The following is a 27,598-nucleotide window of genomic DNA, read 5'->3' as shown; positions in this document are numbered from 1 at the left end:
GCAGCAGCAACGCCCCGAAGGAGGGGCACAAACAAACAGGCAGATATATTTTGATCAGGTGGAGGGGAGAAACTCCCCCAAACAAATGACTTGAATGACGCAGCGAATGGTGCCGCAAATAGCGCAGCGTCCTGCCCACTCAGCCACAAAGGGGCACAAATGAAAATCTTGTAGCTCGCGTGGTGGGAGAACCCCCCCACACCGCATGGCTGCCCCACCGCATGCCTGCCCTACGATACGGGCGGGGGGATTTTGGGAAGGGTCAGCAGGGGAATATTGGAGAAGTCAACCGAGTCGTGTCTCCCCGCCAGATCAAAGTCGTCACTTAGGCGGAGCCCCGATTGGGTGTCTGCGGACGAGTGGATATTTAGCCCGCCAGCCACGATGCCGTACGCAGGTGGGCCATCCTTCCCATGGGCATGCCTGTGCGCGCACGTCTCCGCCTTAGACTTGAGCAACATGGCGTGCCCCTGCGTGGGGCGCACCTGGGTGGATTTCCTCTGCCCATGTGTCTGACCACTGGTGTGCCTATTGATGTGCCCCTTTTTATGAACGCCGTTTTGCCCACCCCTCCGTGTGGCCCCTTTTTCTTGCACCCCGCCTCCTTCCACCCGATCGTACTTGAGGAGAATTTCCACCTCCATGTCGCTTCGCCCCCCTCGGTTGGTGCAGAATGGGGAGCTGACGAGGGGCGCCCTAACCTTGGTCTTGTGCTTTTTCAAAAGGATAGATAGCGGAATGAACGTGCTGGCAACGAGCGTTTTCCCCTTCCTCTTGCTCCTCCTCTGGATTCTCCTCTTGCTCGCCACCCCCCAGTGTTGCCCCTGCGGGTAGAGGCTACCCCCACGGGCTTCGCCATCGGCCTGTGACTCCTCCGACAGGGAGTCGCTCCAAAATGGGACGTCATAAAAACATATCTGCAGGGACAAGTTCTGCAGGCACATTTTCAAGAGGCCGTAAGATGGCTCCCCTTTCGCGTTCGCCTTGAGAAGGTCCGGAAGGCTCTCCTCCTCTGCATGCATCGCGCTGGCAATTCTGTTCATTTCCGCTCTGCTTGGAAGGGCCAACACAACTGCCGTGTTGATGCTCAAATGGGGGTCATTCAAAAGGGGCCTGCTTATCGCCTGAATTTTATTTATGACGTAGCCATCTTGGGGACTCTCAAAATAGGGGAGCATATGCCCCGATTGGATGCAGCCGTAATTGCTCAGCACAACTTGAAACGACATGGCCATCCTTTGCTTGACTAGCGTCACCGCGTTGAGTAGTCTCTTCACCTTGACGTAAAGTCTGTAAGGGGGAGGAGAGTTATCCTCTGTTAGGTTCCTTCTGTTTATTTGCATAACCCCGTCTTCGTTCCCACCTCTGACGAAATGTAACTCGTGCGGTTGGCGCTCCCTGTCCCTGTAGAGGTTCCTACCTAGCACCGTAAATGAGTTAACTCCATTTGTGCATTCCTCATCAGTTGAATCACTCAATGGAGTGACCTTCGATTCACCTCTTAACTGCCTGTAATGATATATGGAGGTCCTCTTTTTACCCTTTCGCTCACGTGCAAACGGATCGGCGGCACTTGTGCTCCTTGTGTACGTCTCTCCGGGGGCAGCATCCCTACTGGGGTGTTTGCTCAGGGTGGCTCTTCTTCTGTGTGAGTGTCGATCGAGGGACTCGAGATGGTTCCCCCTACGGCTGCACGTTTTCAGTGAATGCGGGTGCTTAAGAAGCTGCTTATTCTGATGCTCACCCCGCTGGCGAGACCGCTCTCCCGAACGGCCTCTGTCTGCGCACACCACCCCGTTGGGGAGTTTACACCTCCTCGATAAACCACTTGCAATTGCAGGTCCGCTCAAATGGTGGGACCTATGAAGGGGACACTCCTTGCCCTTCACCTGCGCATGACCACACGTGTGGGTTAACATGTCTAGCTGATCGCTCCTCCCTGCGCGCTTTTTTTCTCTGTAAAAAATGGTCATATCATTTAGGAACAACAAGAGGAAGAAACAACTCTTGCCGTTTTTGTGAAGGTGCCACCTTTCCCAGTGATTCAGCAAACACCAGTCTCTCTGACTGAGGGGGTTCACTCCCTTCACCCTGTGCGTCCCTCGTAGAGGCGCTTCTCCTTCCCGGTGTCGCTCTGCTGAGGAGGAGGCAGTAGAAGAAGTGCCATCTTCTGTCTCTCCCTGGGTGAAAGCGGAGAAGGAGGACCCCCAAGATGACGTTGAGGCAAACATGTTCGTCTTCTTCCCTTCTCGTTTGCGGCTTTTATGATAGAGTTGATGAGGGGGCTTCCCCTGATTGGCTGCTCCTCCAATCCTTTCGCGCTTAACACTTCTAACGCTTCTCCCTACTGTTATGCCTCCCCCTTTGGAGGACCCACACTGGGCCTTGAGCATACACTTGACGAAGTGAGACCACTCGATCACGCCCAAGCAGTTGACGCCTCCGCTACACTGATGGACCTCTCGAAACAAATGCATCATCACGTTGGAAAAATGAGAGGACAGTTTTCTTAAAGCCAAAATGAGTAATATACTCTCCACAGGAAAGAAAAGAGACGTGTCTGCACCGACGTAGTGCCTATACAATCGGATAACGTAGTCTACATAATTGGCGTAAATAGAATCGCTCAGGGCATCTACGAGAGCATCCACCTGCACGTACTTCCTGTAGCTGACTCTCCTCAACACCTCCCCAAATAATTTTTCTAACGTTGTCTTTCCGAACATGTCATTTTTTTCTTTCACTAGGTAATCATTATTTTTGTTTTTTTTTAGAAAATATATTTTCACAAAATTGGGTATCTCAAAATGGTCTCTCTTTTTGCAATTCCTTTCGTCTTCTGTCCTTTTCATTTCGCATTCGAGTGAGACGTAGCCGATGAGTTGTTTCGCTCGGGGGGCTCCTCCGCCTCTGCCACTATTGAAGTGTACGATGGAATTTTCTTTTTTCTTTTTTTCTATGGAGCATTTCCTCCCCATGACCGTTTCATCCCCCCTTTTGTCGCCCTCTACATGTGGCACAATTGCCAGCTTTTCAACCTCCTCCTCGGGATGTCTCACCATTTGGGGGTTACTTCTCATTAGAACCCGTTCAGTAGAACCCATCTGTACATCTGAGCTGTCTAGAAGCATCTTCCTCACCTCCTCCTCCACCTCCTTCTGAAAAAGTGCCTTCTCCCCATATACACCATGAAACAGACTCTCCCAGCAAAACACAACATCCTCATTTTCGTGCAAAATATTTTTTATCTTAAACAAGTGCTCCCCAATCGTGACGTCTTCACAAAGGTGGTTCAGCGAAATGAGAGCCTTTACAGTTATCTTCCCCTCCACGTGTGGGTTGCCCCCCGATTTGATAGCTTCCCTATGATTTATCTTCAAGTTGTGTATGCTTAACTGTTTTCCTGACCAGTGGTTTCCTTCCTGTCTTTTTGTCTCCTCCTCCTTCAGTAGTTGCATGCTTTCCTTTTGTGATTCTTCCCTGGGGGGGTGCGTCTGCTCACCGGGATTTACCACTCCTTGGTGGTTTCCCCCATATCCTTCTGCCTTCCCTCCGTCAGCTGACGCACCGTTTGTGACGACCCCCTCTTCGCCCGCACTTTCCAAACTTTCATCGCTGACCATTTGCGGGATGGACCTGGAGAGCAGCTCGTACGTCCCCTCGCCGCTGCCGCCGCTACCTCTACTGCCATCACTGCCGCCCCCAGCGGGGGGGCCCATCCTCTGATGCACCTCCACGTACACAGCTACAAACACGTCGTCCCCCCGCTGGCCCGCATCTCCTTTCCCACTCAGTCTGTTAATCATTTTTCTAATCAACCACGCGGGCAGGATTACCCCCTTAACGGTTAGGCAGATGTAGCTGGTGGGGGGTTTACATCGGTTCATATTTCTCTCCTTGTCTCTGATTTGGTACTGGGCCCCGCTGATGTGCTTCCTCTTGGGGTTTTCCCTGCAGGCGTGTCCCTCCAGTATCCCATCAGCCAGGGTGATCGCCTTTGGCGCGGCGCAGTTGGTCTGAGCGTCCCCCTCATCTGCGTCGCCACCACGCCTGGCAGTTCCTCCCTCCCTGCCATCTCTCAACCAGACGTATTCGCCGCTGCACGCGCGGTTCACTTGGGTGGTCCCATTTGTAATCCGTGGGCGCACCACAGGCGAGGCCGTCAATCCGTCCACTCGGTCCAATCGGTCAAATGCGTCTCTTCCCTGCCGGCCGTCAACGAGGGTACAATTTGTCCTTCGGTGCAGCGATGTGGTGTCATCTTCCCCATGTGTGGGGTGAGCCGATTTGCCACCGCACCAACCGAGGCCGCCTCCAAATTGGGTTCTTTTTATCAATTTCTCCTTATTAGAACCTCTTTTTTCAGATGCAGACACGATGGACGAATTGAATTTTGCCAAGTCCACCTGGTGAGGGGCCTGATGGGAGCTCTCTTCGGCCAGCTGCTCAACGCAGAAGTTGGGGCCAACCACTCTATGGCTAGTGTCAAATATGGGATCACCCGAACCCATTTTCGTCCGCTCATAATACATGTCTACATCTAAAAAGAGAATGTTCTTATTATCCGCATCGGTTGGAATGAAACAAAAAATCTTGTGGCTCTTCTTTTCCTCATTCCTCATGATGGAAAGCATCTCCAGAATGTGCAGATCTGCCTCGGCTATGATGCTTCCCTCGTGAAGCAGTTTCAATTTGAAGATTTTCTGATTATGTTCGAAGAGCGTAATTATGTCTTTTTCCCTTACGGTCGAGAAGGTGTGCTCGAAGAGGTAATTCACGTGCAGGGTATCGCCGCCTCTTTTTGCTTCCCCTCCAAGGGGCGTAGCACTCCCTGTGCAGAGGTTTTCCAGCACAATTTCTTTCATGGAGAAGCAGCAGAAGTAGCTCAGCGAGATGGGGGCGCTCGGCTGATTAGAATGATTAGAATGATTAGAACGATTTGGCCTGTTCGCCCCGTTCGGCTGGGTCAATTTATTAGCCACGTTGGGATCCCCCCCTCGACACTTTTCCCTTTCCACTTTGCGCAGAAACTTTTTCATCCCCGTAAACTCCTTTATTACAATCCTAAATCGATGCGCATAGAACTCCTTGCGGTGAAAAATCGGCATGAGGATTTTCTTCCACTTTCCTTTTATGTTCCTTCCGAATCTCTTCACAAGTTCGTCTTTCCAAAGGGGGTCCCTCCCGGGGGGGTCCTCTCGAATGTCCTTTAATGCGGCAGGAGGAGTGGCATTCCTCACCGGGGAGGTACACCACACAAGCTTCTCATCCTCCACTCCGTTTTGAAAATTTTCTTTTTTTTTCTTCACATCGGATTCCTCCTCAGACGCGTCTCGCAGCTCTGTCACGTTGGCAGTGGGTTCTTCCTCCTCCCCATCGCTATCATCCGCCACGTCGGGCAGGCGGAACTCCGCCAGCAACGCCTCACAGCACTCCCTACTGACATACTCATCCTTCATACGCATGCGATTTACCCACTCGTAGGAAAAGTTGTACACAAATTTGTAGTTGGAAAAGGAGACCGCATCTTTCTCCGCGTCGAAAAAGTGAACAAATTGATGCACATGAATTGGTGAGGAGTTATCCTCTCCGAATAGGATGTCTAGTCTATCTCTGAGGAGAAATAAATTCAAATGAACCCCATTTCGAAACGCTTCTTTTTTCAAAACAAAGTCATCCGGTATGATGGAATTTAACATTTTTTCTTCCAAATTGAGCAACAGATGGCAGGCATTTTTCAGCTCCTTCTTTACAATGTCTTTTTTCCCTGCTCGTTTGATCCCGTAATACATCTGCCCATGTGTGAGGTCACTTTTAGATTTCAAATTGGCTAGCTTGATGAAAAAAAAAAATAAAATTCTTCCCATGGTTAGGTTGTTAAAACGGAAGTGGTAGAAGTAGGTCCTGGGGGGCTCTTTCGTTTTTGCTACACCTTTGTACACCGCTTCGCTGTCAAGGGGGAGTGATTTTTTTTGTTCTTCCTCCTTTGCGATTTCTTCCCCTCTTGGGGTTGCCCCTTTCCCGAGTGGTTCTTTCCTAAGCGGTGATATCCCCGAGTGGAGTTCACCTTCGGGCATCTCTTCCGCGTAGCTGTCTTTTTTGTGAAAACAATTTTTTGATGCTGACCTTTCTACGTCTTCTCTTTTGCGGTTATCTTGGGGTGTGCAGTCCTCCCCCCCCCCGTGTGCCGCTCCCCCCCGTGCCGCCGCCTCCCCCGCGAGGCGCAGCAAATTGGGCAGGTTGATGTAGGCCTTCAAGATGTAGGGGCCCGGCTTGCCCACCTCGTGCAGCTCAAACTTCCTGGAGTCATAAATGACGCAAAATTTGTTGAGCGGCTGGAAAAAGTCGTACAGCTCAGCCCAGGAAAGAAACAAACCGTGCAGGGACAAAATGTTCTTGAGCTTATCACACGATATGAAGAAGTGGTGCTTATCCATCGGTTCGAAATTGGTGTGCATAATACACTGGTGATGTTTGCAAAAAAATACCTTTTCATTTTTAAAAAAAAATCTGAACAGCTTTCCCCTCAACTCCGCATTGTAGTATTCACCTTGCCTGTACAGGTCATGTAAAAAATTTTTCGTCGAAAAAAAATTGTGGCAGGAATCTCTCAAATGGAGAGAAGTCATATCGACTACAAAGGAGTACTTCTTCACAAATAATGCAATGTCCTCTTCGGAAAAAATATGATTAAAATTTTTGGAGAGAACATAAATGAAGGAGTCTTTCTTATCAATATGTGCGAACAATCGGTTGATGTTCAGCCCTGTCAAAATGCACTCATTAAATAATGCCCTCACGTACAGATTCGTCATGTGCGTTGTGAAGGTCTCATCCTGTGTGATGTACTTGCTGTGAAGTAGGCTCCTCAGATTGACCCCCCGTACATCGGACAGCACCAGCTTGTTGAAGGCCATCCCATATTTGACATTCTTTACGTACAGTTCCTTCCATTCGTCAGAAAGATGGTCAGTTTTGTTCCTCCCCTGGGGGGTACTACTCTTCCCTGGAGAGTTCCTCTTCCTACCTGAGGGGAAATCTCCCCAAAGGGAAGAACGGCTACTCCCCTTGGGCCTCATCAAATCCCACATGGTATTATAACAATCGTTGAAAAGGGTAACTCCATTGGGGAGTTTCACAATGTAATTATTCACCTCTAGACAGCTCCACAGATTTAGAAGGAACTCACTAACTCGGATGTTCAGCGCTTCAAATATGCTGTACAGTTTGTTCCACTCTTTGGAGTCAAAACTGCCTGACCTGGTCATAATATTTTCCACTCGGTGCAGGAAAGTTATCCTCGCATTTTTCTCCTCGTAATTAAGAACAAACCGTTTAGACATATAAGCAGCATGTCCCTCCTTATATATGTGAACAATCCTTTTTAGCAAGTCGCTAAGTAGAAGGAGGTAGGGATACACCGCCCCCTTGTACTCTTGGCTCGTAAATTTCTTCTCCTCGCAGCAGATGCGCACTTCCTTATAGAGAAATGGGGAGTGGCTACACCTATCCTTCTGTCTCCTCTTTGCACCATCAGCAGGTGCATTCGTGTGTTTGTTCTCCCCCCCCTGTGAGTAGTGAGCCTTCAGTTTCCCCCGGTAGAAGACCCACTCCTGCTCGTGAAAGGACAAATCCACCGACTCGTTGTTCGCCACTTTGCAACAAAAAACGAAAAGGTAAAAGAATTCCCGGATGTACCCTACGACGTGTTTATTCCTTTTGAGAAACTCTTCAAGTGGTGCCTCCCCTGTGTGTGTGCTCCCCGTTCGTCTCCCCAAAGAAGCATCATAGCTGCCGCTTCTATTCCAGTTGGCGTTAAAGCTGATGGCACTCTGGCTTACTGCGCTGCGACTTCTTCCTAGGCAGGGCCCCAGGGGGGAGTGAGAAACATTGGCGATTCCCTTGCCCAGGTTCTCCACGGCCAGCCGCAAAATGCCCAGATTCTTTTTGAAATTCTTCGAAAATAGGTGAGTCTTCCCCTTCAGTAGGGTTTGCATTGGCGAGGTTGATTTCGCTATATTGGGTCCACCCGTGGGGTGCATCCTTTCAGTGTGTCCCTTCCGGATTGCCGCCTCACCACCATGGTGGTCCCCATTTACGAGCACTATCAGCCTCAGAAGGTCCTCCCTAAAGGAGTCATCCTCGCCACAATCTCCCTGAGTCACCCATTTATCTTTGCACATTTGCCAGAAATCGTAAAAGGTGTAACTCTCACTCGCGTAGTCATCCACATTTACAGAGTTCATTTCGCACCTGAACATGTTCATAAAAAAGAACTGCTTTATTAGTTCTTCTCCTCTTAGGGTGCCATTCTCGGAAAGGTAGAAGAATAAACTGTACAGGGGGAGGTTTGTCAACGTGTGGGTCTCCCCCGATGTTGGGTCCCTCACTGGGAAGCTCTTCTCCACGGAAGTGGCCCACTCTTCGCGCACAAGTAGTAGTCTGCTTTTGTGGGGGGTGTCTCTTCCTCTGTTGGGGTTTCCCTCCTGGTTTGCCTTCTTAAAAATGGCGAGCTCCTTTCTCCTCTGCTTGACGCTGTCCAGGAGGGTCCCCGCGCTCCGCCCCGCGTGTGCGTCCGCAGATTTCCCCGCGTGTGCCTCGGCAGATTTCCCCGCATACGCCTCTGCGCGCTTCCCCCCCCCGTGGAACTCGAAGTGGGCTCTGTTCCAGCTCAGCCAGTAGGCCTCCATGCAGTCGAAAAAAATCAGCTTGCTGTTTACGCTGGTGAAGGAGGTCAAGTCGTAGGTGAGCAAATTTGAAAACAACAGGCGAACGTAATTTCTGGAGAAATCCAAATGGAGCTTCTCAACCGTTGCGTAGAAATCGCTGTAGGTGAAAATGTTCCTTTTGGAGAAGGCGTCTATGCCTATGTCTTTTTCCTTCAGGAGAGAAAAAAAATCCTCGAGAGTGCTGCCTGAAAAGATGTTTCCCCCGACTCCTTCGTTGAGGCAGTACCTTTCGATAATCTTCTTTATGTTATGTTCGTGATTGATGGCGGTGAAGTCCTGCAGCAGGGGGGGGTTCCCATGGCGGCGTCCCTCAAATGGGTTCTCACCCCAGGTTGTGGCTTCCATCCCGTGATGGTTATCTCTTCCCCTGTTTAGAGCTACCTCCCTCGCGTACCAATTGAGCACCTTCTGGGCAATCTCATACGACGTGTAAAGACCCAACAGATCAAACAGCATCAGCAACTCGACTTTATCATTCTGTTCATTTGGATCCTTTCTCCTTCTTCTCCCAAAGTAGCGAAAGAGACACTCCGAAATGTGCTGCACGGTTAAAAGCCCACTCATAATTTTGCCATGTAGAATGATCACTACATTTTTGAAGCCTTTCATTATATCTTTCCTTAACCTGCTGCTACTATCTTTCCTCTCATCTGTGGCGTTGCAAAAGGGCCTTGTGTTTGTTATGCTCATGTTTTTATGCCTCTTCACATTTGAGGGTGCGTCATTGGATGCTCTTCTTGCAGTGGTGTGCCCAGCTGGCGGGCCCTTCCGCCTCGACTCCTTTAAACCGCTCACCGAGCTGCGATTCGTTGGCGTCTCCGTTATGCTAGTGGGGGGTTCCTTCGCACCGTCATAATTTGGGGCATCCTTTTGGGCGTCCGCTTGGCCATCCGCTTGGCCATCCGTTTGGCACTTCCCCCTGAGGGTGTTCTCCTCCTCGATAGGGAACCCCCCCTGAGTAATTTCACTCCTCTTATCGGGGCCCCCCGTGAGGAGTGCCTCCTCCTGGTCACTTTGCTTCGACATGGAGAGAGATACCTGCCCCCCCTCCTCGCCGCGCCCATATTCGTGGCAAGATGCACCGCCTGCCTGGGCCCCCCCGCGGGGGGAAGACACGACCATGCTGTTACCAGACCGTTCGTCTGCGCTGCCCTCCTTTCCGTCTCCAACGAGGGAGCGCTTCCCCTCCACTTCTCCCTGTTCCCCCCCCGAGGAGTGCCGCTGCACATACATATGGTAGAGGGCCAGGAAGAAGCTCAAGTTAACCGACTCGATGCCTTTTATAACATTCACGAGGACGCACACGTCCGTGCGCGAGTAGTTGCACTGCGTCTGCAAGAGGTACTTCACCAGAAAAAATAAATCCTCATTTGAAAAATCATTATTATTAAACTTAGTCAGCATAAATCTGATAGAGTGCAGAAAGAGCAGCGAAGTGCAGGAGCAAACATTTTCTTCCTCTCCTAGGAAGCGTCCCAAATTTTGATCGGCCGTGCCCTGATCAGCGGACGAATTCCTCAGCGCCTCGGAGGAGAAGTGCCTTTTGATCCTCTCCGAATAGTAGTTCCTTTTCTGCGGGTTAATTTTTACCAATTCATTTTCCAACCATTCTATGGTCACCTCATTTTGGTGAAAGGACCCAAAGAGTCTCAGCAAAATGTCGTAGCCGTACACGGTATTTTTAAGCTCCTCAACGCCTCTCTTAATGATGAGGGAGGAGAAGGCAGAAAAATAAATTTCTTTCCTCTCCTTATCAAAAAAGAGCAAACACAATTCGTCGAAAACTGTAGAATCCACAAAAACGATACCGACTTCTTGGAAGAAAAGGAAAAATTCTTCTTTGCTCATGTACCTATCATCGTCAATGTAGAGGCTATCCAAATATGCGCACACATCATTTAGGAGCATTTTCTTTTTGTTTCGGATGAATAATTTATTTGTTAGCCTTTCCCATTTGGTGAAGATTTTTTCAATGTATTCTTCGACGTGTGTTTTTAAAATGTACTTGTCTTTATTTTTGGTTGCGTTTTTTTTCATGTCCTTGATCATCAGGTGGACTGTCTCCTCCTTCATTCCTCGCAGAAGCAGTTCTTCTTTGAGGAACTCCACTCGTAGGTAGGCGGTTGGGTCTTCCCCCCTCCTCTTCGTTCGCCGCGGCAGAGTTTTTTGCCCCGACCTTATTTGCTCCCCCATCCTTTGATAATCGCCCCTTTGCTCCCAGATTTTTTGATAATCACCTCCTTCGTCGTCACCTCCTTCACTGTCACCCCCTTCATCATCACCTCCTTCGTCGTCACCTACTGCATCGTCGCTCGTTTGGCCCCCCCCCGCGGCCCTCTCCACAACGCTGGCGATCAGGGCACCGCTGCGCACGTCCTTCTGCAGCACCTCCCTCTGCAACTCGTAAACGTAGTACTCCCTACTGTGCAGGCTCTCCGAGTCGTAGATAAAGTACTGCTCACTGATCGACACGGAGGACCTTGCCTCCCCCGGGGGGTGGCTATCCGATTGGGCGAAGTTCCCCCCGATGGGAGGTTCTCCCCCCGATGGAGCGAAGCCAGAAAGGACAGAGCTCCTTAACGATTCATCGGAGCGGGCACCCCCCTTCGATAGGGAATGTCTCCCCTCAATGGAATAACTCTCGATGTAGTGCTCACAAAACTGTTGCACCCTTTCCTGTCTGTCCTTCTGCCCCCTCACCAGAATGACCCCAAACAGGAAGTTCACATTTTCGTAAAACTGATGGGTCATCTCGAATTGTTTCTCCAAACAGATTACCTGTTCCTTTTGGATGAGATCTTCCAAGGGGATATTCACAATTCCGAGGCAGTCCCTCCGCGTTTCTCCTTTATAATCCCCACGCTGGTGACCCCTCCACACCTCCAGGATCACCTCCCGTATCTCAGTTAGCCTCCTCTTTGAGTTTACCAAAAAATTGAATGCTTTTTCCTCCTCCAGGGTGAAACCTCTGCAGTCGTATTTTTCCTCCCTGGTGAATCTTACGCAGATGAAGATGTCATCGAAGCGCCTCTTCGACAGGTTCACCATCCGGTGCAGGTAGATGTACAGCACATCGTTCGCGTTAGGAGTGGTGTGAGGTTCTACCGTTTGTGGGGATGCTCCCGCTTGGTTGGTCTCTCCCTTCTCAGTCAAACCCCCCTGGGAGTTGTGCCCCCCTGTGGAGTAGCTACAGTTACTCTCGCAACTTTGGATAATCCGCTGCGGGGGGGTTACATGCTCCATTACGTCAGGACGACTTCCACCCTCTTGCGGTTCCACTCCTTCTCTTCGTGCGGGCTCCGTCAAGGAACGCTCCCCTGATGTGTTATCCTTTCTAAGGAGATGGCAATTACCCCCCCCGTCGGACTGGCACAGCATGGCAAGCTGCAGGTGGACCATCACAAGTGGGCGCTTCGCCACGTGGGAGGAACTACCCCCCAGTGGAAGGCGCAACTCCCTCAGGGGTGCTTCCACATCCACTTTGGGTATAAAAGGAACTTCACCGTACGCCAAAATTTCATACCAATCGGGAACGACGAATGGTCGGTTGAGCGACTTGACGATGGTAACACTGTTCCGTTGTAGCGTATACAATTTGGATGAGTTTTTTTCTTTTTTTTTTTTTTTTTTCCTTCCTGGCTGTTCATACTCACTGGCGCAGAGTAAAATGGCTACCCTTTCGACGCTCTCAAGAAGTTGTCTCTCTACCTTATAATGCACATCTTCCCCAAACGAGATAAAATTTCCATTCACATGATTGCTTTTTAAGAAGAAGGTCTCGTACCTGATGGAGACATCCTGTCCACGGGTCTTCCCTTCATTCCTCCCTTTTGTGTGGTTAACGCATTTTCCGCTTCTCCCACATTTGCACTCCTTTCCCCCCCCCTCCATAGGTGTCCTTTCCAAAATGGGCAAGTCTAACTCATCACCCATTGGTTGCACTCTACATGTAGTCGTGTCATTTGCACTGACGCTCCGTCTACGTGCTTCTTCCCCCACTCGGTTGGACCCCCCCTCATAGGACGTGGGAACACAGATGGAGAGACAAAAGTGATCATAAAACTGCAGCTTCTTTTTAAATCTCTCCTCAACTTTTACTTTGGACAATCGGATTGTAACCTCTACGGGTTGGCGATCCGTTTGATTACCTTTTGAATGTCTGTTGGTCACTAGGGAGTGGTTTGAAGACCCTTTTGCGCCCTTTCCCCTTTGTGGATGCGCCCCATCTGGGAGGCTCTCCCCGGAGTTACCCCCTCCGAGAGGCTCTCCCGTGAAGTACTGAGAATCTATCCGGCTTATTCCAACACATTGGCTGGTCGACCTACACGGACTAGCCTCCCTACGCTGACTGACCTCACTCGCGCCGAGCTCCCCACTCGAAGGGGGCGCCACATCCCCCACCGAACCGGTTGAATAAAGAAACTGTTTCGTCTTCCCCACCCCATCCGCTTCCTCATCAACGTCACGATCGGGGCTGCTCAGCTTGTTAGAAGCACCACTCAACGCCACGGCGAACGACTCGCCCAGCGGCTCGCCCTGCGCCCCCTTCGAACTCAGAGAGCTACGGAAGTCGCTGCTCATCAGCAGTTGCTCAATAATGCCTCCTCCCTTCGTGCAGCCATTTTGCTCTTCTATATTTGGGGTGCGCCAAGTGGTTGCCTCCTCCCTTGGGGGCAATTTCGAATGGGGGTCCTGGTCGCCCGTTCGGTTGCCCCTCTCAAGATCGCCCATTTCGCCTCCCCCCTCATTTTCGCCCATTCCGCCTCCCCCCTCATGATCGCCCATTTCGCCACTTTTCACCACCACCCCACCGCTAAACGACAGCTGCCTTATCTTCTTCACCTCGCTCAGCAGCATGGCATTCGTCTGGTAGCCTTTCACATCTGATAGAGTCAATCGTTGCCGCTCTATTTTTTGCTTCAGTTGGAGTAGGTTCATTCTGGAAGGGAGTCCCGCATATGGGTCTCCTTTTTGGGGGGGCTCCTCAGGCTTACTAATTTGGCCCCCCTCATTCTCTGGGGGGGCCCACGCAGCTGCTCCTTCTTCTGTGGTTTCGTTTTCTGCAGTATGTGTGTTCTCCTCCAGGTGTGTGCTGGGGTGATGGACTGGGTTGTTCACTCCTCGGCTATGGTCATGCCGATTAGACACGCATATGGGGTCTTCCCCCTCCTCTCCCACCGATTGTGCCCCCTCCTGTGATGTGCCGCCTAACTGCGACGAATCGCCAAGGGTGGACAGAAGCCCCGGCACGGACCTCATGTGCTCACTAAAAAGCTGGTTAACTATTCTGTACTCTCTGAGCTCATTTCTCATTAGGGTTTTGTTCCTCTCTTGGAGTGCCTTAATTTCCTCGAGCGTCTTTTTACTTTTGTCTCTGCCCGCGGCCAGGACGTTGAACAGGGTGCTGTCCACGGACGAGCCCACGCTTGGGCACTGATTGTCGCTCATTTTGCCTCGGTGCACTTGCGGGGGGTTAATTCGGTGGTACCGCGTCGCGTCGGCATGGGGTGTGCCCCAATGTAGGTATGTACAGAAGTGCGTACCTACGCAAGTGTGCGTTCGTGTTTGTGCCAGCCTGCTATTTAGGCCTCACCGCAAACGACCAAAAAAATAAGAAAAATAAAAAGAGCCACCTACACAGTGACGTGGTGACGCGCAAAACGTACCGACACCCCCTCCGCGCCCATACGTACAAATGTCCGTACCGTCAAATGGGGACTAAAAAAAAAAGGCGAACAAAATAGGAGTAGCTAAATGTAGAAGCACAAAAAGGGGAGAAACAAACAGGGGGACATATTTAAGAGAGTAGTATAAAAAAAAAAAAAAAAGAAAAAGGCGTGCTTTCAAACATGCGCATTTTAGAGAATTTTACGAGAAAAAAAAAAAAAAAAAATTATTGGGGATTTGGCAAGGGAAAATACCGCTGCCGCCCTTTACAACAAGATTAGAACAAAAGGCAGGGGCCCCCAAAGGATGACAGCCTTCATGGGGTGAGCGAAGTGGAGGACGGAGCTGTTGAAACGCTTCGCCAGGGCTATAACAACGATGTGAAGATGAACAGAAAAATGTGCGTGCGGGGGTCTGTACACATGTGTACACGATTGCGTTTGCACTTGCCGGCGATTTCGCTCTTCTGCAGAGCTCCTCCCGTCCACATGGTTTCGCCCTGTCATGTGCCTCCTCTCCCCGCGCGTATGCTCGCGCAAGGGGGGCTGAAAACGAAAAAAAAGGCCTACGCCCCGCCGCCAAAGGGGAAGCGCCCTGCGCGTGGTACGTTCATAAGGGAAACTTAAAAAACGGGGGCGCGGAAAAGTGGAAAAAAAAGGAAAAAATTCACAAAAAAATAAAATAAGATGAATAAAATGCGCGGCATAAGCCTCACTTGTCACAAGCTCACTGGTCACCCGTTCAGTTTGAAAAATAAAAAAAAAAAAAAAAAAAGTGAAACACGGAAAAGTCGTTTCTTCCCAGTAGGATGTACACATAAGCTTACACAAGAACTCCAGCGAAATTCTTTTTTTTTTTTTTTTTTTTTCTCAAATGGTGAAATACGTTTTGCCGTTCTAAGCGTATTCGCACGGTTGGCAAGTGGCGAAAAGGAGGACGAAAAAAAAAAGTGAAACGAACAAGTGCCCCTGTTCACCCGTACACTAGCGCGAGCTGCTGGCGTTCCGTCGCGCCGCCTTAAACCATGCGTGTACGCAATTGCGCGGGAAAACTGGCCACGACGAAAGGATTGGCAAGCGACCTCAAAAAGGGGAACACACGTAAGTACACGTGAGTGTACGCGTGAATGTGCGCATGAACGTACCCATAAATACGAACGTGTGTTTATTGCTTCTCATTTTCCGTTTTTTTTTTTTTACCCCCGCACAGCCGACTTATTTATCACGCCCAAGTGCTTTTATTTTTTTTGTCCGTTTCTTCGTGCGCCCCCTTAGCAGCTGACCAACGCCCCCGTGTTAGGCTACCACCCGCGGAACTCCCCCTTCCACGTTTTTTTTTTCGCCCTTTTGTGTAGCCCATTTGTGTAGCCCATTTGTGTAGCCCTTTTGTGTTGCCCTTTTTCGCCGCCCCCTTTTGCCGCCCTTTTTTTTGCCGCCCTTTTTTTTGCTGCCCTTTTCGCCCCCCACCGCACAACATGCCAAATGACTTCATGAGGAATACCGAGATTAACAAAAAAGACAACAAGGTAATGATCATGGTGATGGAGTGGAGCGATAGTGAGACAGGGGAGAGGGGTCTTGCCTCCCAGTTGAGTGTGCACATGTACACGCGCTGGCACAGTGGGCAGCCGTAGGCTTACCCGCCACGGTCACCCCATCATCATCACCCCATCACTATCACTCCATCACCGCACCACCATCACCTCTCCACCGTCGCCTCCCCCCCGCTGCAGTTCCCCTACTGCGTCGTGTTCGCCTACCTACCATGCGCGTCCACCTTCATCCCCGTAGTGGGGCACGTCGGTAAGAAAAGCTATTTCGTCCCCAAAGTGGATTCTTTCACCGCGTGCAGCTGGTTGTGTGCGTCACTCAGTGCAGCTGGTTGTGTGCGTCACTCAGTGCAGCTGGTTGTGTGCGTCACCCGCGCAGCTGGTTGTGTGTGTCACCCGTGCAGCTGGTTGTGTGTGTCACCCGTGCAGCTGGTTAAGTGTATCCCCCCCCTTTTTTTTTCTTTTTTTTTTTTTTTTTTTTTTCCAACGCCTCGCAGGAATCGGCACCTCATCAGGCGTAATTCACGACTTCTCCGGATCGTACACCATCTCAGTTGGTACTGCCCCTCCCCTGCACGTTTGTTCTGGGTGGACCGTCTACCCTAGTCGCACTCACCCACAGTTACTGGTTGCGCAAGATGAGTCGATTAGGGGAGACAACCTTCCCGCCACTCCCTCCTTTTTATTTTTATTTTTATTTTATTTTATTTTATTTTTTTCCACACCAGACAATATGGAATTTAGCGACCCAATGAAGTACTGGCAGCTGGACAAGAATAAACTTCCTCTGGCCATCACTGACAAGGTAGGAGGGCGCTTCCCCCGGGTTGCTACAGAGTTGGCGCCGCGAGCAACCTGCCGCTTCTAACAAAACAATTGCCGCTTCCCACAAAGCAACTGCCGCTCCCCCAGTTCTACGATGACGCCATCTACCAAGCGGACGACGTGTTTTCCAAAAGGAAGGTAAAAGCTGCGCGCCTCCTCCGCGGGGGCATTAGCGGTTCCCCCTCATTCGCGCACCCACCTCCATTTTACCCGCTTCTCCTTCTCGTTGTAGCATAACCTACTAGTGTAAGATAAAAAAAGGGAGAAAAAAAAAAAAGACATCCCCTAAATAATAACCGCACGCAAAACTGCAAAACATTCCGCTTTGCAGACACAAAAAAGGAGAACTCTTTTTTTAAATAAATTCCCTTTGCAGCAATAACTGCCACCACCACGTGGCCATGGTCCTGAATAACATCAAGTATAAGGGGAGGTCCGACTGGTACGTCAGTCCCCGAGTGGGGGTTCCCTTTTTTTTCCACACTGCGTGTATATATATACATATATTTATTTATATATATATACATATATTTATATATTTATATTGATTGATTCATTTATGTACACGCATGGCAAAACCGATGACTGGAACCTGCGCTGTGCATGGGGCTGCACTGTTGCGAGGGACCCCCTCTCCAGTTCGCACCCCTACAGTGTGTGTCCCTTCCCAGGGGGGGTTTCCTCTACCCAATTTTGATTAATCCATCGATGCGCCTCCCCTCCCCCCTCCTGTTCCGCAGGACCCCTTTCAAGGTGTTCCTAAATCTGATGATCCATGGCCATTTCGTCTCGTAAGTGTGCGAGGAGATCACGTGCAACTAATTCGAAAGGGCGCCCAGACTGGCCGACCAGACTGACCGACCAGAGTGACCACCCCCCCGCCTACATCGCTGCCCCCCTTTCGCATGCACCCGCGCAGGTGGAAATACTTTTTCGTGCTGTACGGACCCTTCCTGTTTATCCTCCTGCTGCTGGTCTTCCTCGCAGTCGCCTTTTAGCTCCTGTTAGCCGCACTGAATTGGATGCGGGAAAAATGAAATATATACATATATATATATATTTATATATATTTTTTTTTTTTATTTTATTTTTTTTTTACACCTTCCCAATTGTGCACGTCGCATGGGAGGCCGCTTCTGCCCTCCCGTTCAAATCACACACATTTTTACTTGCCCATCCGTAGGCATGCAGGTGGACGCCTCCATCACTCGACGTGGAGATAATCCATCTGCGCACTTCCCACATATGTTAGCCCTAGTGGGGGAAGAGCCCTTTCCCCCCAAACGGACGTCCCCATACGTACATACCAGAGCCCTACATACACATCTTGGCGCACTTTGGGGAAGATTTTACTCCAGTCTATGCATCACCTCCCCGTTTTGCCCCCTTTCGATTGTCTGGCATCGAATTCGCACCATCTCCGTGGTTTCCTTTTCCCTTTTTTTTTTGTACCATTGCGCGTGTGTTTCCGCGTATGCCCTCCCCCCATTTAGTTCCCTCTTTGTAACTGACTAACGTACGCTACTTCGCAATCTGATGGCAGCCACGACTGCTGGTGTGCTTATCGCGCTGCTATCGTTTTTGTTTTTTCTCACGTAGAGCGAGCATAAGGCATGCACGTGGGGAAATGTCAAAAAAAAAAAAAAAAAAAACAAAGCGAAGCGAAGCAAAACAAAGCATAACAACGTATGGCATAACAACGCATAGCGAAACAACGCATAGCAAAGCAGTAACGCCATGCCACCCTCGCCAGGGGCAGATTAAACGCCCCTTTTCAAACTCGAGTCACCAACTTGGCCCATCCACTTCACAAAAAAAGGAAACGAAAAGGTAAAGGGGCAGTTACATCCACCTGGCTCTGCAGAGCACCACCATCTTCCTGACCTTCTTGTGCGGGTCCACGGACGCGATGGACAAGTACCACTTGATCTGCGAAGGGGGGAGAGGCACTTAGGTTAGGGGCGCAACACGGTAAGTAATGCGGTGCTCCGAAGGGGAGACGTACCACGTGGGGGAAGTCACCCCCTCCACCAACTGAGCAAAACACTTACGTCCTGGATGACATCATAGGGCAGAAAAGTCTTGTAGTTTAAAAACGAAATGATATAAAAAATGCAGGCGCACTGGTACCTAGCCAGAGGCAGAGGAATAGACACGATTAACTTGAGTAGGCTTTTCACCAGGCGGCATTTGTAGGACAATAAAAATTGGACGTTCTTCGAAAGGGTGCCTTTTGGAGATGCTTGGGGAGATGCACCTATGGGGGGTGGCCCATCCCGGGACCCCCAAATCTGCCCCTCGTGCGCCAACACGAAATTGAAGAGGCTCATTGTGAGATAGAGGAGGCGCAGGGCCAGCACCAGCAGCAGCGACACAACTTCCCCCCCGATTAGTTGCTCACCCGAGATTAGCGGGTCATCCGTACGTGCATGGTGTTCCCCCCTGGTTAGCGGCTCACCCGTTTGCTTATGCCCCTGCGCCCCCTCGGCAAACAGAACACGCACGAGCTCCGCGTTGGCCCGCAGCACCCCGTTAATGTACCTCTTGTTCCTACGCACGTACTCCCCTTTGTTTATAAAAAAATTAGAAATTTTGCCAATCCCTTTGAGTAGGCACATCTCCATAACGCTGTAATACCCGTGCAGTGCCTCCTCCATGGGTGTGTTCAGCAGAACAATGGAGGCCAGGTGCACTAGGCAGAGGTACCTGCAGTTGTATTTGAGTGTCCTGTTCTTCCTTTTTTGCAAAAGAGAGAGGAAGTTGCTCCCGTTGGGGGTGGGTCCATCTGATTTGTTTTCCGTGTGGGGGTTCCCATCTACTTCGTTTCCCTTGTGGGGGTGCCCGTCTACTTCGTTTCCCCTGGGGGGGTTCCCATCTGCTTCCTCTTCCGTGTGTGAGTGCCCATCTGCTTCGTTTCCCTTGTGGGGGTGCCCATCTGAGCTGCTCCCCCCCTTCAGCTGGTCCATTCTCTTCAGGGCAAACGCTACCGACTTCGAAACGCCCCCGTCGCCGCCCTCACCCCAGGAGCGCAAATAGCATCCCAGTTTTTCCAAAAAGGCGAGCGTCTTCTCATTCCTCCTGATGACATCAAAGGGTAGAGAGCAATCAAAGGAGAATTTCTCCCTCTGCATGAACCAAACGAATTGGGACAGGGAGAGGAACCTCTCAGTCACGTCCACCAGATACACGTAGCTATACATGGTGCAGATGAAATGCAACAGATGCTCTCTACACATGGTGAGGAAGGCATCACTCGGTTCGAAGGCAACGCGGTTGTAATTCTCTTCGCGTAACAGAAGATTCATATTTATATTATGAACGACTGCGTAGATGTGACTGTACACATGGGAAGGGTATAGATAGAAGTGCCAAACCAGCACGTGCTTAAATGCCTGCTGGTGGGGGGAGGCGCTTCCCACGCTGTTGCATACGAGCTGCAGATTTTCCTCCGCCACTTCTTCTGAGCTATGCTTCCACAGGTGGAGGGTCAAATCGTAGTTGAGGGAGAAGTACTGCACGAAGAAGTGGAGGAAGTGCCGGCGAAGGAAGAAGCTGCCCTCGTCTCCATCGCTACAGCTGGTGTTTTCCTCATTATCACCGCCACCCACATTGGGGTGACCCCCGGGTAAGCGCATCACCTCTTTCAAATTGGCTACCCTAATTGGTCGTTCTTCATGGGGGAAAAAGCTCACAAACTTCAGCTCTCCTGGGATGGACCCCTCCAAATTGCCCCCCTTCAAGTGCCTTCTCTCCAGCAAGCCAATTTCCATTCGGTTCGCAGTCCCCTTTTCTCTCGAGGGATGTTCATTTTTTCCTCTTCTGTAAAATATCTTGGCAAACTCGGGGTCCTCTTCGCCAAAGTAAATCCAATCTAGAAGATAGAACAGCTCGTTTGATGGGTCCCCCGTGGGGGCTTCGAAAAGTTTGCTCAGAAGGGGCACCAGTGGGGATTCGGCTCCCCCCTTGGAAGTTGCCGCTCCCCCATTGGAAGTTGCCGCTCCCCCATTGGAAGTTGCCGCTCCCCCATTGGAAGTTGCTTCTCCCCCCTTGGAAGTTGCCGCTCCCCCTTTGGAAGCAGCTACTTCCCCCTTTTCCCACCTGCGTATAAACGCCTCATACATCGCCGCAAACAAATCGACGACCCGCTTAAAAGATATGGCACCACTTAAGCTTATGCCAAGCTCCTCCACCAAATCGAATGGAGCTAAAATAAAGTCCACCATTTCGTGAATGCCATCCCAGTTATGCAGTAAAATGCCTACAATCTGCAGGGCACATCTGTGCATACACTCTAATTTGGATCGATCTAGGTGGAGGAGACAATCTCCTACAGCGTCGCCACCCCAAAAGGGGACTTCCCCCCCCTTGAAATGCTCCTTACCCTGTTCGTCTAAGAAGTTAGAAACGGATTGCGGTGAGGGGAGTGCACTTCTGTTCTGACAGGCAGCCACTCCACTGGAGCCGCTCTCAAAGGTAACCCCTCCATTGGAGCCCCCCTCAACGGGGCTGACCCCATCAGACGAAGAGCCCTCCAGGGGGAGGTTAACTAAAAAGATGTACATGCACAGTTTTAGTAGCTTCCGCACGTGGTCCAGTCCTACTTGCGTGTGGATGGCCAGGAGGGCGGGCAGGAAAAGCAGCAGAAGTGGGTTCATTCCACGCGGGGGGAACTTCGCCCCAGGCAAATTGCCAAATTGATGAGCCCCTTCACTGCTTCCCCCAAACAGCACATCCTTAACAAACATGTGTGGGTGTTCATCCCCGCCCACGCAGCAACCGATCAGCCGTTCGATAAGTTCCCTCTTCTTCGCTTCACTTAGGCTGATAAATATATGGTTCAAATTTTTTTTTATTTTCCCATATAGGTAGTAGCTAGCCAAAGTGGACATTTCTGCATCTCCTTTTTGTTCCTCCTCTCCCTTCCAACCTTCACAAATTATATGACTCGTTAAGGTAATTTTTAAAATGTAGAGCAATGTGTCCGTCTCGAACACGTCTACACTGCGGAAGGGGTTGCTACTTGAGAGGAGCATAATGGGATTTGTCTGGGAATGTCCATCCAGTGGAGCTTCCCCCCCTTTGGTGAGTTGCCCCCTCGGGAGCGCATTTTTCATTTCATTTATTTGAATGAAGCTCTTCAAGTTGTTCAGGTATGTCCCGTAGTAACTGAGCTCTTCATTGCTGTGCATTATCCGGATGCGCTGCACATTGTCCGCTTGGCGGGGCTGCCCCCCCTCCGGGGATGGGCCCCCTGAGAGGATGCCCCTCACGACCGCCTCCTCGTAGAGGTAACTTACGCAGAGCTCCATCACTTCCAGGTTGTTCACAAGGAGATGCGGTTTGAAGAGTTCCTCCTCTACCTTGTCTTGGCTCCCACCCTGTGGTGACCCATCTGCAGCTGCAAACGCTTCACTTCTCCGCATAACCCCCTCACACGTCTTGTAAACCTGCGCATACGCCAAACTGACTATGTAGGCAAGATAAAACGATGTGACGTCTTCCCTATTTGTGGCTTCACCCATGGTAACCTTAAACGATTGGCTCTCCCCGGTTGTTTCTCCCTCTTCCTCCTTTCCTCCCTCTTCCTCCTTTCCTCCATCTGAATGCTTTTTTTTTTCCCCCTCCGTTTTGTATAGCCTCTTTGGTGTCTCCCCAAGGAGGCATTTCACCTGGACGCTCCTCCACTTTAGCGTCTCTCCAATGGGACCTCCACCGAAGAGAAGAAGCTCGGCGATGACTCCCCCGGGGGGCATCCCTGAATGGGGGTTGTACTCACCCATTTGTGGGGATAACTCCAAATCAGGTTGGCAGTCCGTCTGGTTGTCTATCACTATGGGGGCACTCCCTTCGGTGCCTCCTTCCCTCTTCAAGAGGAGAAATTTCTCCTTCACCTCCTCAACGCGATGGTAAAAATTCTTCAGCACAAATGAAGCCACATTGGTGGAAATAAAAACGAGGCTGGCCATGTCAATCTGGTATGTGTCCCTCAAAAGGGAGGTGTAAATATTTCTGTTTGTCTCCTCCCCGAAGTGGAGCTTCACCAGAAGAAAGCACATGTTCATCAGAAGCGTATTTAAGTAGCTGTCAATCTGCTCATATTTGTATTTTATAATTTTACTAACTAATGAGAGGAAAAAGAGAAGATCATTTTTTTTATATTCTTTACACTCCCGCATGACATTTTCGTTGTTCTGTTTGATGTCTTCGGTGAACTGATGGTGCCCCTCGATGATGCTCCTTCTCCACTCGTGTGCGCGCGTGAGGAGGTGTCCCCCCTGCTGGTTGAGGAGGTCGCGTCCGCCGTCGCCCAACACACGGAGTTTGGGGCTTTCCCTGGGGTGCATTCCGATCAGGTAGAAGAAGAGGATGATCGATTGGCGGAACAGGGCGTCCTCGTTCGTTTCTCCGCTTGTCGCGCCGCTCGTCACCTCTGCTGCTTCGCTCGCCACGTTGTCTACTGCTTCGCCCATCGCGCCGCTCTTCGCGCCACTCTTCGCGCCCCCCCCATGCATGCACACGAAGCTGGCCAGAATGCCGAATAGGTGCAGACCCGAATCGTGATACTCGTGGAAAAAGGGGTGCCGCCCCAACCTCAGCAGCTCCCCGATTATGCAGATCTCCTTCACAAAGCTGAGCCTTCTGGCGACTACCTCTTCCACGTTCGCGCTCTTGCTCATCACGCTGTTAATGAAGCTGAGGTACGTCGCGACGAGGTTCCACTTGGCTTTGACCTTCGCGTCGCGCGCAGAGGGTGAATTCTGCGTGCGTTGCGAGTGTAGTGAGCATTGCTCAGTTTGCTCACTCTGCCCCCTCTGCTCATCTTCTTTCCGCTTCCCACGCTTCCCACGCTTCCCCCGCTGCTCCGCCTCCCCCGTCAGCGCGCGCACCAAGTAGTAGCACTCGTGGAGCATCGGCCTCAGGGTCGTCTCCAGCACGTACAGGAAGACGTGGGTGCTCCCCTTGGATATGCTCACGAGGATCTTTTCGATCACCGGGAACTTGCTCAGCTTTATTTTGTTCCGCTTCCTCTGCCTCTCCTTCTTCTCCTTCATTTTTTCGATGTGGTTCTTCTCCCTTATGATGGCGAGGATGTTCCTGTCGCTTTCGCTGGTGCCCTCGCTGCGCACTATCGCGGCGCTCCCACCACTTCTGTCACTTCCGCCGCTCCCCCCACTTCTATCACTTCTTCCACTTCTAGCACTTCCCGACTGAGACGAGTCCGACATGTTGGCAATCTCCTCCAAGCGGAAGAGCTGCGCCATATTGGGAGGCCCAGTCGAGGACACCCTCACGGGGGATTCCACCCGGGGCTCCACGGCCTCAGCTGCACACCCCTCCAAAGGTGGCTTCTCACTACACAGACGCTTATGCAGAATGAGGAAGTTATTGAGCCTCCGAAACATTCCCGCAAAGTGCATATCAAATAGGGATCGTCTCAACTGCTCGTCCTCCTCCTCATTTATTACGTTAAAGAAAAGCAAAAGAATTTCTACAAAGTAGGAAGCCATTTTATCCGAAGCATCACTGTCAATGCACTCCAATTCGATTAGTCCCGTGATGGTCGAGATGAACGCTGAGCAGGTTACACTACCGTAGAAGGGTGCACACACCTCAAGGGTCTCCTTTATGTTTAGCAAATTCTTTTCATTCATTTCTTCGTCTTGTGTGTTATAGAGCTCGTCTAGGATATTCATTACGACGTGGTTCCCCAGCCTTCTGTTGGATTTGAGGCATTTGTAGAAGGCCTTCTGTAGGTCCTCCTCCGTGATGCTGTCGTACCTCCCTTCGCTGTTGACGAATTCGATTGGGAAGTAGTAAAAGGCGATGTCGATTACTGTCTTGAGGTAGTGCGTTTCTCTCTCCCGGGGGAACAGCGCTCCGGGGGGTCCCTCCTGCGGTTCCTTCGGCACAGTGATCATATTCGTATGCTGCTCCGACTGCTGCTCCGGCTGCTGCTCCGACTGCTGCTCCGACTGCTGCTCCGACTGCTGCTCCGACTGCTGCTCCGACTGCTGCTCCGACTGCTGCTCCGACTGCTGCTCCGACTGCTGCTCCGGCTGCTGCTCCGACTGCTGCTCCCCCCCATGCGTTATGTACCCGCTGCACAACACGTGTATAATTTCGAAGAGCACCAAAATGTTCCTGGGGTCCGACTCATTCTCCAGCTGCACCTGAATTTTGTCGATGAAATTGGGGATGGCCACCATCTCGGCTCTGAACTCCTGCAGGGAGATCAAAATGATGCGGTAGCAATTCTGCCTTATGTTTTGCAGGTAGCTCGGGGCGTGCACGTGCTTAAACAGGCTCTTCATTATTTTATACACAACGCAGGAGCTTTTTTCTTTCTCCGCTTCTTTCTCCGTTTCTTCCTCCGAGTCGTCGTCACGTTGGGGGCCTCCGCGCTGGGCATAGTCGCCATCTTCCTCATCTTCGGAGGAGGCGTCCGAGCGGTAGAGGCCCTCTTCCTGGGTAAAGCCCGCATCTTCGTCGTATTCACTCGCATCGCCGCCGCTGCCCCCCTCGCGCTTCGAACCGAATAACACCCTATACGTCCTCTTCACATCGCAGGAAAACTGCATCCCCCTCAAGAGGTCCCTGTACCGCTCAAACATGATTAGCAGAAACCTGGTGACCCCACTGATGCAATGCCAGTCTTCAATTATTTTAATAAAAAAAAGAACGAGGCACTGGAGGTACTCCGTGTCTAGGTCCACCACGGTGATCTCCTCAAACAGGTGAGCAATTAAATTCACTGCGGCTCCTCTCTTCATATTTTCGTTGCAAAAAAGGAACCTCTTGAGGGTGCCTATTATTTGGGTCAGCGTGCCATGTGTGCCTCCCCCTTGCGGGTGCTTCACCTGCACCAGGAGGATTAACTGCCTCACAATGTCGGCCCGAATTTTGTTCGCTTCCTTATCCTTCTTCCGCTCGTACATGAGCTCCACTTTCTTTTCCCGGTCGTAGCGGAACATCACCTTCTCGGGGGTTACGTATTCCTCCACGAGGGTTTCCACGAGGGTATCCGCGGGGGACTCCACGGGGGACTCCACAGGGGACTCCACAGGGGACTCCATATGGGAATCCACATGGGAATCCACATGGGACTCCACAGGGGACTCCATATGGGAATCCACATGGGAATCCACATGGGACTCAACTTTGAGCTCCCCTTCGTCCATCTTGCTTTACCACAGGAGGGGGGACACGCGGTGGAACTGGCAGCGAAACACAGTGGATCACTCAACTGATCTGCACCAACAGGAAGCGCCCCCAACCAGTGTGCACCCCTTCGCGGGCGGCTTCAAAAAGAGCCGGTTAAGAATTTCAAAAGGGGGGCAAAAAAAAAGTGGCTTAGACAGTTGCCCCGTCTGCATGCACTTCCCTGGTGTGCTTCTCCTTTTAACCCCCCCTCTCGCCGTTCATTTGGGAGAAAAACCAGGTGACACGTTTCGCTTCCTACCAGTGGGCAATGAGTGACCTCACCACAGGGATGATAAGCATACAGTTGTGCTAAGTTGAGTCCCCACCCCCCTTCGCGCATCCTTATGCAGGGACTACAAAGGGGGACGCGGTCAAATGGGCTCTTGCACGAGGGGAAAACACATGCACAGAATAACAACGCTCTCGTTTTTTCCCCTCCTTTGGGAGTAACCCTTTTCTATATAAACATGCCCCCCTAAAAAAAAAAAAAAAAAAAAAAAAAAAAAAACCACAACAAAATTGCACAAAAGTGAAGAAACGGGGGAAGCACAGCTTGAGAACCCCTTTTAAAAAAATGAAACAAAAAAATGGATGCAGTGCCTTTTCTAAACTGGCAGGTACATTTCGTGGTAGACTATTTTATCATTATTTATTTTTTTTTTTTTTTTTGATCCTTCAACGTGATAGTGTGCCCCCGCCTTTGCCTTGCCGGCCGCGAGCTCCGTGGATCGAGATGAATGCTACATGCTGCCCCCGCCACACGGTCCTCCTGGTTGGTCATTGAGAAAGGCACGAACATTTTGACCTCCACAGAGTGGCAAGCAAATTGTGAAGGCTGCGTGAAGAGATCTCCCCCCCTTTTTTCCGCGTTTCTTTTTTGCCTTTTTTTTTCCCCTACGGAGTGGAGTAAAGCCATGCCATGCTCATGCATTTGCTTTTTCCCCCCTTCTCCAATCGGCACAACACTCTCTGTTTGCCTTCCTCTCCGAGCATCCACACTTGGCGACATTTTCTGGTGAATAATCCCCGCAGCGGAGGTGTCATAAGCATGGCCCTTTCGCTTGCGCCAAGCACCTCATAGGCAACCCCCAAAGGTACGCGAGTGTGCCCCAGTGTGAGCCAACGAATGTCACACATCGAAGGGGAAGGCAGCATGGGAGATCCCCCCTCAAGGATGAAGTAGAGCGTACACCCTGATGAAGGCACAAAAGGGAGATTACACTTTTATTTTATTTTTTTTTTTTTTTTTTCTTCTCCCCCCCTAGAGTAGCTTCTCCCCACTCACGCTGACAATCTTCTTTTTAGCCTTTCCCGGGGTGGAAATTCAGTCCCCTTTTTTTGAAACACCTATCCCCCAGGTAGAGTGAAGCGGCATGGGGGAACCCTCACTCGGGAGGTGCATATGGGAAATCCCCGCTCACCCAGCAGGTGTAGCTATGTGCTCATGTTTGTGTGCAGACTGGCCTTGGTCATCCTTTTAAAGGCCCCCTTTTTTTTGTGCTATATCCCCAACGACAAGATTTACCACCGCTTGGGGTTATGGATAACGCCTAGCCGCTTTTCCTTCAGTACAAGACTTCACCCCTTTTTATGTAACCACTATAGGGGTGCTCTCCCTGGGCGTGGC

The 27,598-nt window shown here is 50.8% G+C and overlaps 3 protein-coding genes across 3 annotated transcripts, besides 11 other annotated features; 1 reads left to right on the top strand and 2 right to left on the bottom strand.

The window, feature by feature from the left end:
- Positions 1-151: 151 nt before the first annotated feature.
- Positions 152-182: a microsatellite.
- A 48-nt stretch (positions 183-230) lies between these two features.
- On the bottom strand, positions 231-14,177 carry PVX_097800 (hypothetical protein, conserved; the record flags this gene model as incomplete). Its single annotated transcript, XM_001613170.1, has 1 exon — positions 231-14,177. One exon carries the CDS (start codon positions 14,175-14,177, stop codon positions 231-233), a length of 13,947 nt encoding a protein of 4,648 aa, XP_001613220.1.
- Positions 897-927: a microsatellite.
- Positions 4,353-4,381: a microsatellite.
- Positions 9,543-9,587: a microsatellite.
- Positions 10,599-10,639: a microsatellite.
- Positions 10,750-10,769: a microsatellite.
- Positions 14,178-15,322: 1,145 nt separating the features above from the next.
- On the top strand, positions 15,323-18,144 carry PVX_097805 (hypothetical protein, conserved). Its single transcript, XM_001613171.1, has 11 exons — positions 15,323-15,496; positions 15,606-15,921; positions 16,129-16,198; positions 16,443-16,502; positions 16,674-16,750; positions 16,858-16,908; positions 17,003-17,016; positions 17,147-17,212; positions 17,511-17,561; positions 17,690-17,773; positions 17,954-18,144. The coding sequence occupies exons 2-10, from the start codon at positions 15,871-15,873 to the stop codon at positions 17,766-17,768; spliced, it is 519 nt and encodes a 172-aa protein (XP_001613221.1). The 5' UTR covers positions 15,323-15,496; positions 15,606-15,870; the 3' UTR covers positions 17,769-17,773; positions 17,954-18,144.
- Positions 15,382-15,409: a microsatellite.
- Positions 18,145-18,273: 129 nt separating the features above from the next.
- On the bottom strand, positions 18,274-25,949 carry PVX_097810 (hypothetical protein, conserved; the record flags this gene model as incomplete). The annotated part of the gene is made up of 2 exons (XM_001613172.1): positions 18,274-18,699; positions 18,822-25,949. The coding sequence occupies 2 exons, from the start codon at positions 25,947-25,949 to the stop codon at positions 18,613-18,615; spliced, it is 7,215 nt and encodes a 2,404-aa protein (XP_001613222.1). The 3' UTR covers positions 18,274-18,612.
- Positions 21,382-21,404: a microsatellite.
- A 168-nt stretch (positions 25,950-26,117) lies between the features above and the next one.
- Positions 26,118-26,154: a microsatellite.
- Positions 26,155-26,349: 195 nt separating this feature from the next.
- Positions 26,350-26,392: a microsatellite.
- Positions 26,393-27,251: 859 nt separating this feature from the next.
- Positions 27,252-27,319: a microsatellite.
- The last annotated feature ends 279 nt before the right edge of the window (positions 27,320-27,598 follow it).

This window comes from Plasmodium vivax, chromosome 10, assembly GCF_000002415.2.
Source record: "Plasmodium vivax chromosome 10, whole genome shotgun sequence".
In the NCBI taxonomy this organism is placed as follows: Eukaryota; Apicomplexa; class Aconoidasida; order Haemosporida; family Plasmodiidae; genus Plasmodium; species Plasmodium vivax.
This window is presented reverse-complemented; position numbering and strand designations above follow the sequence as displayed.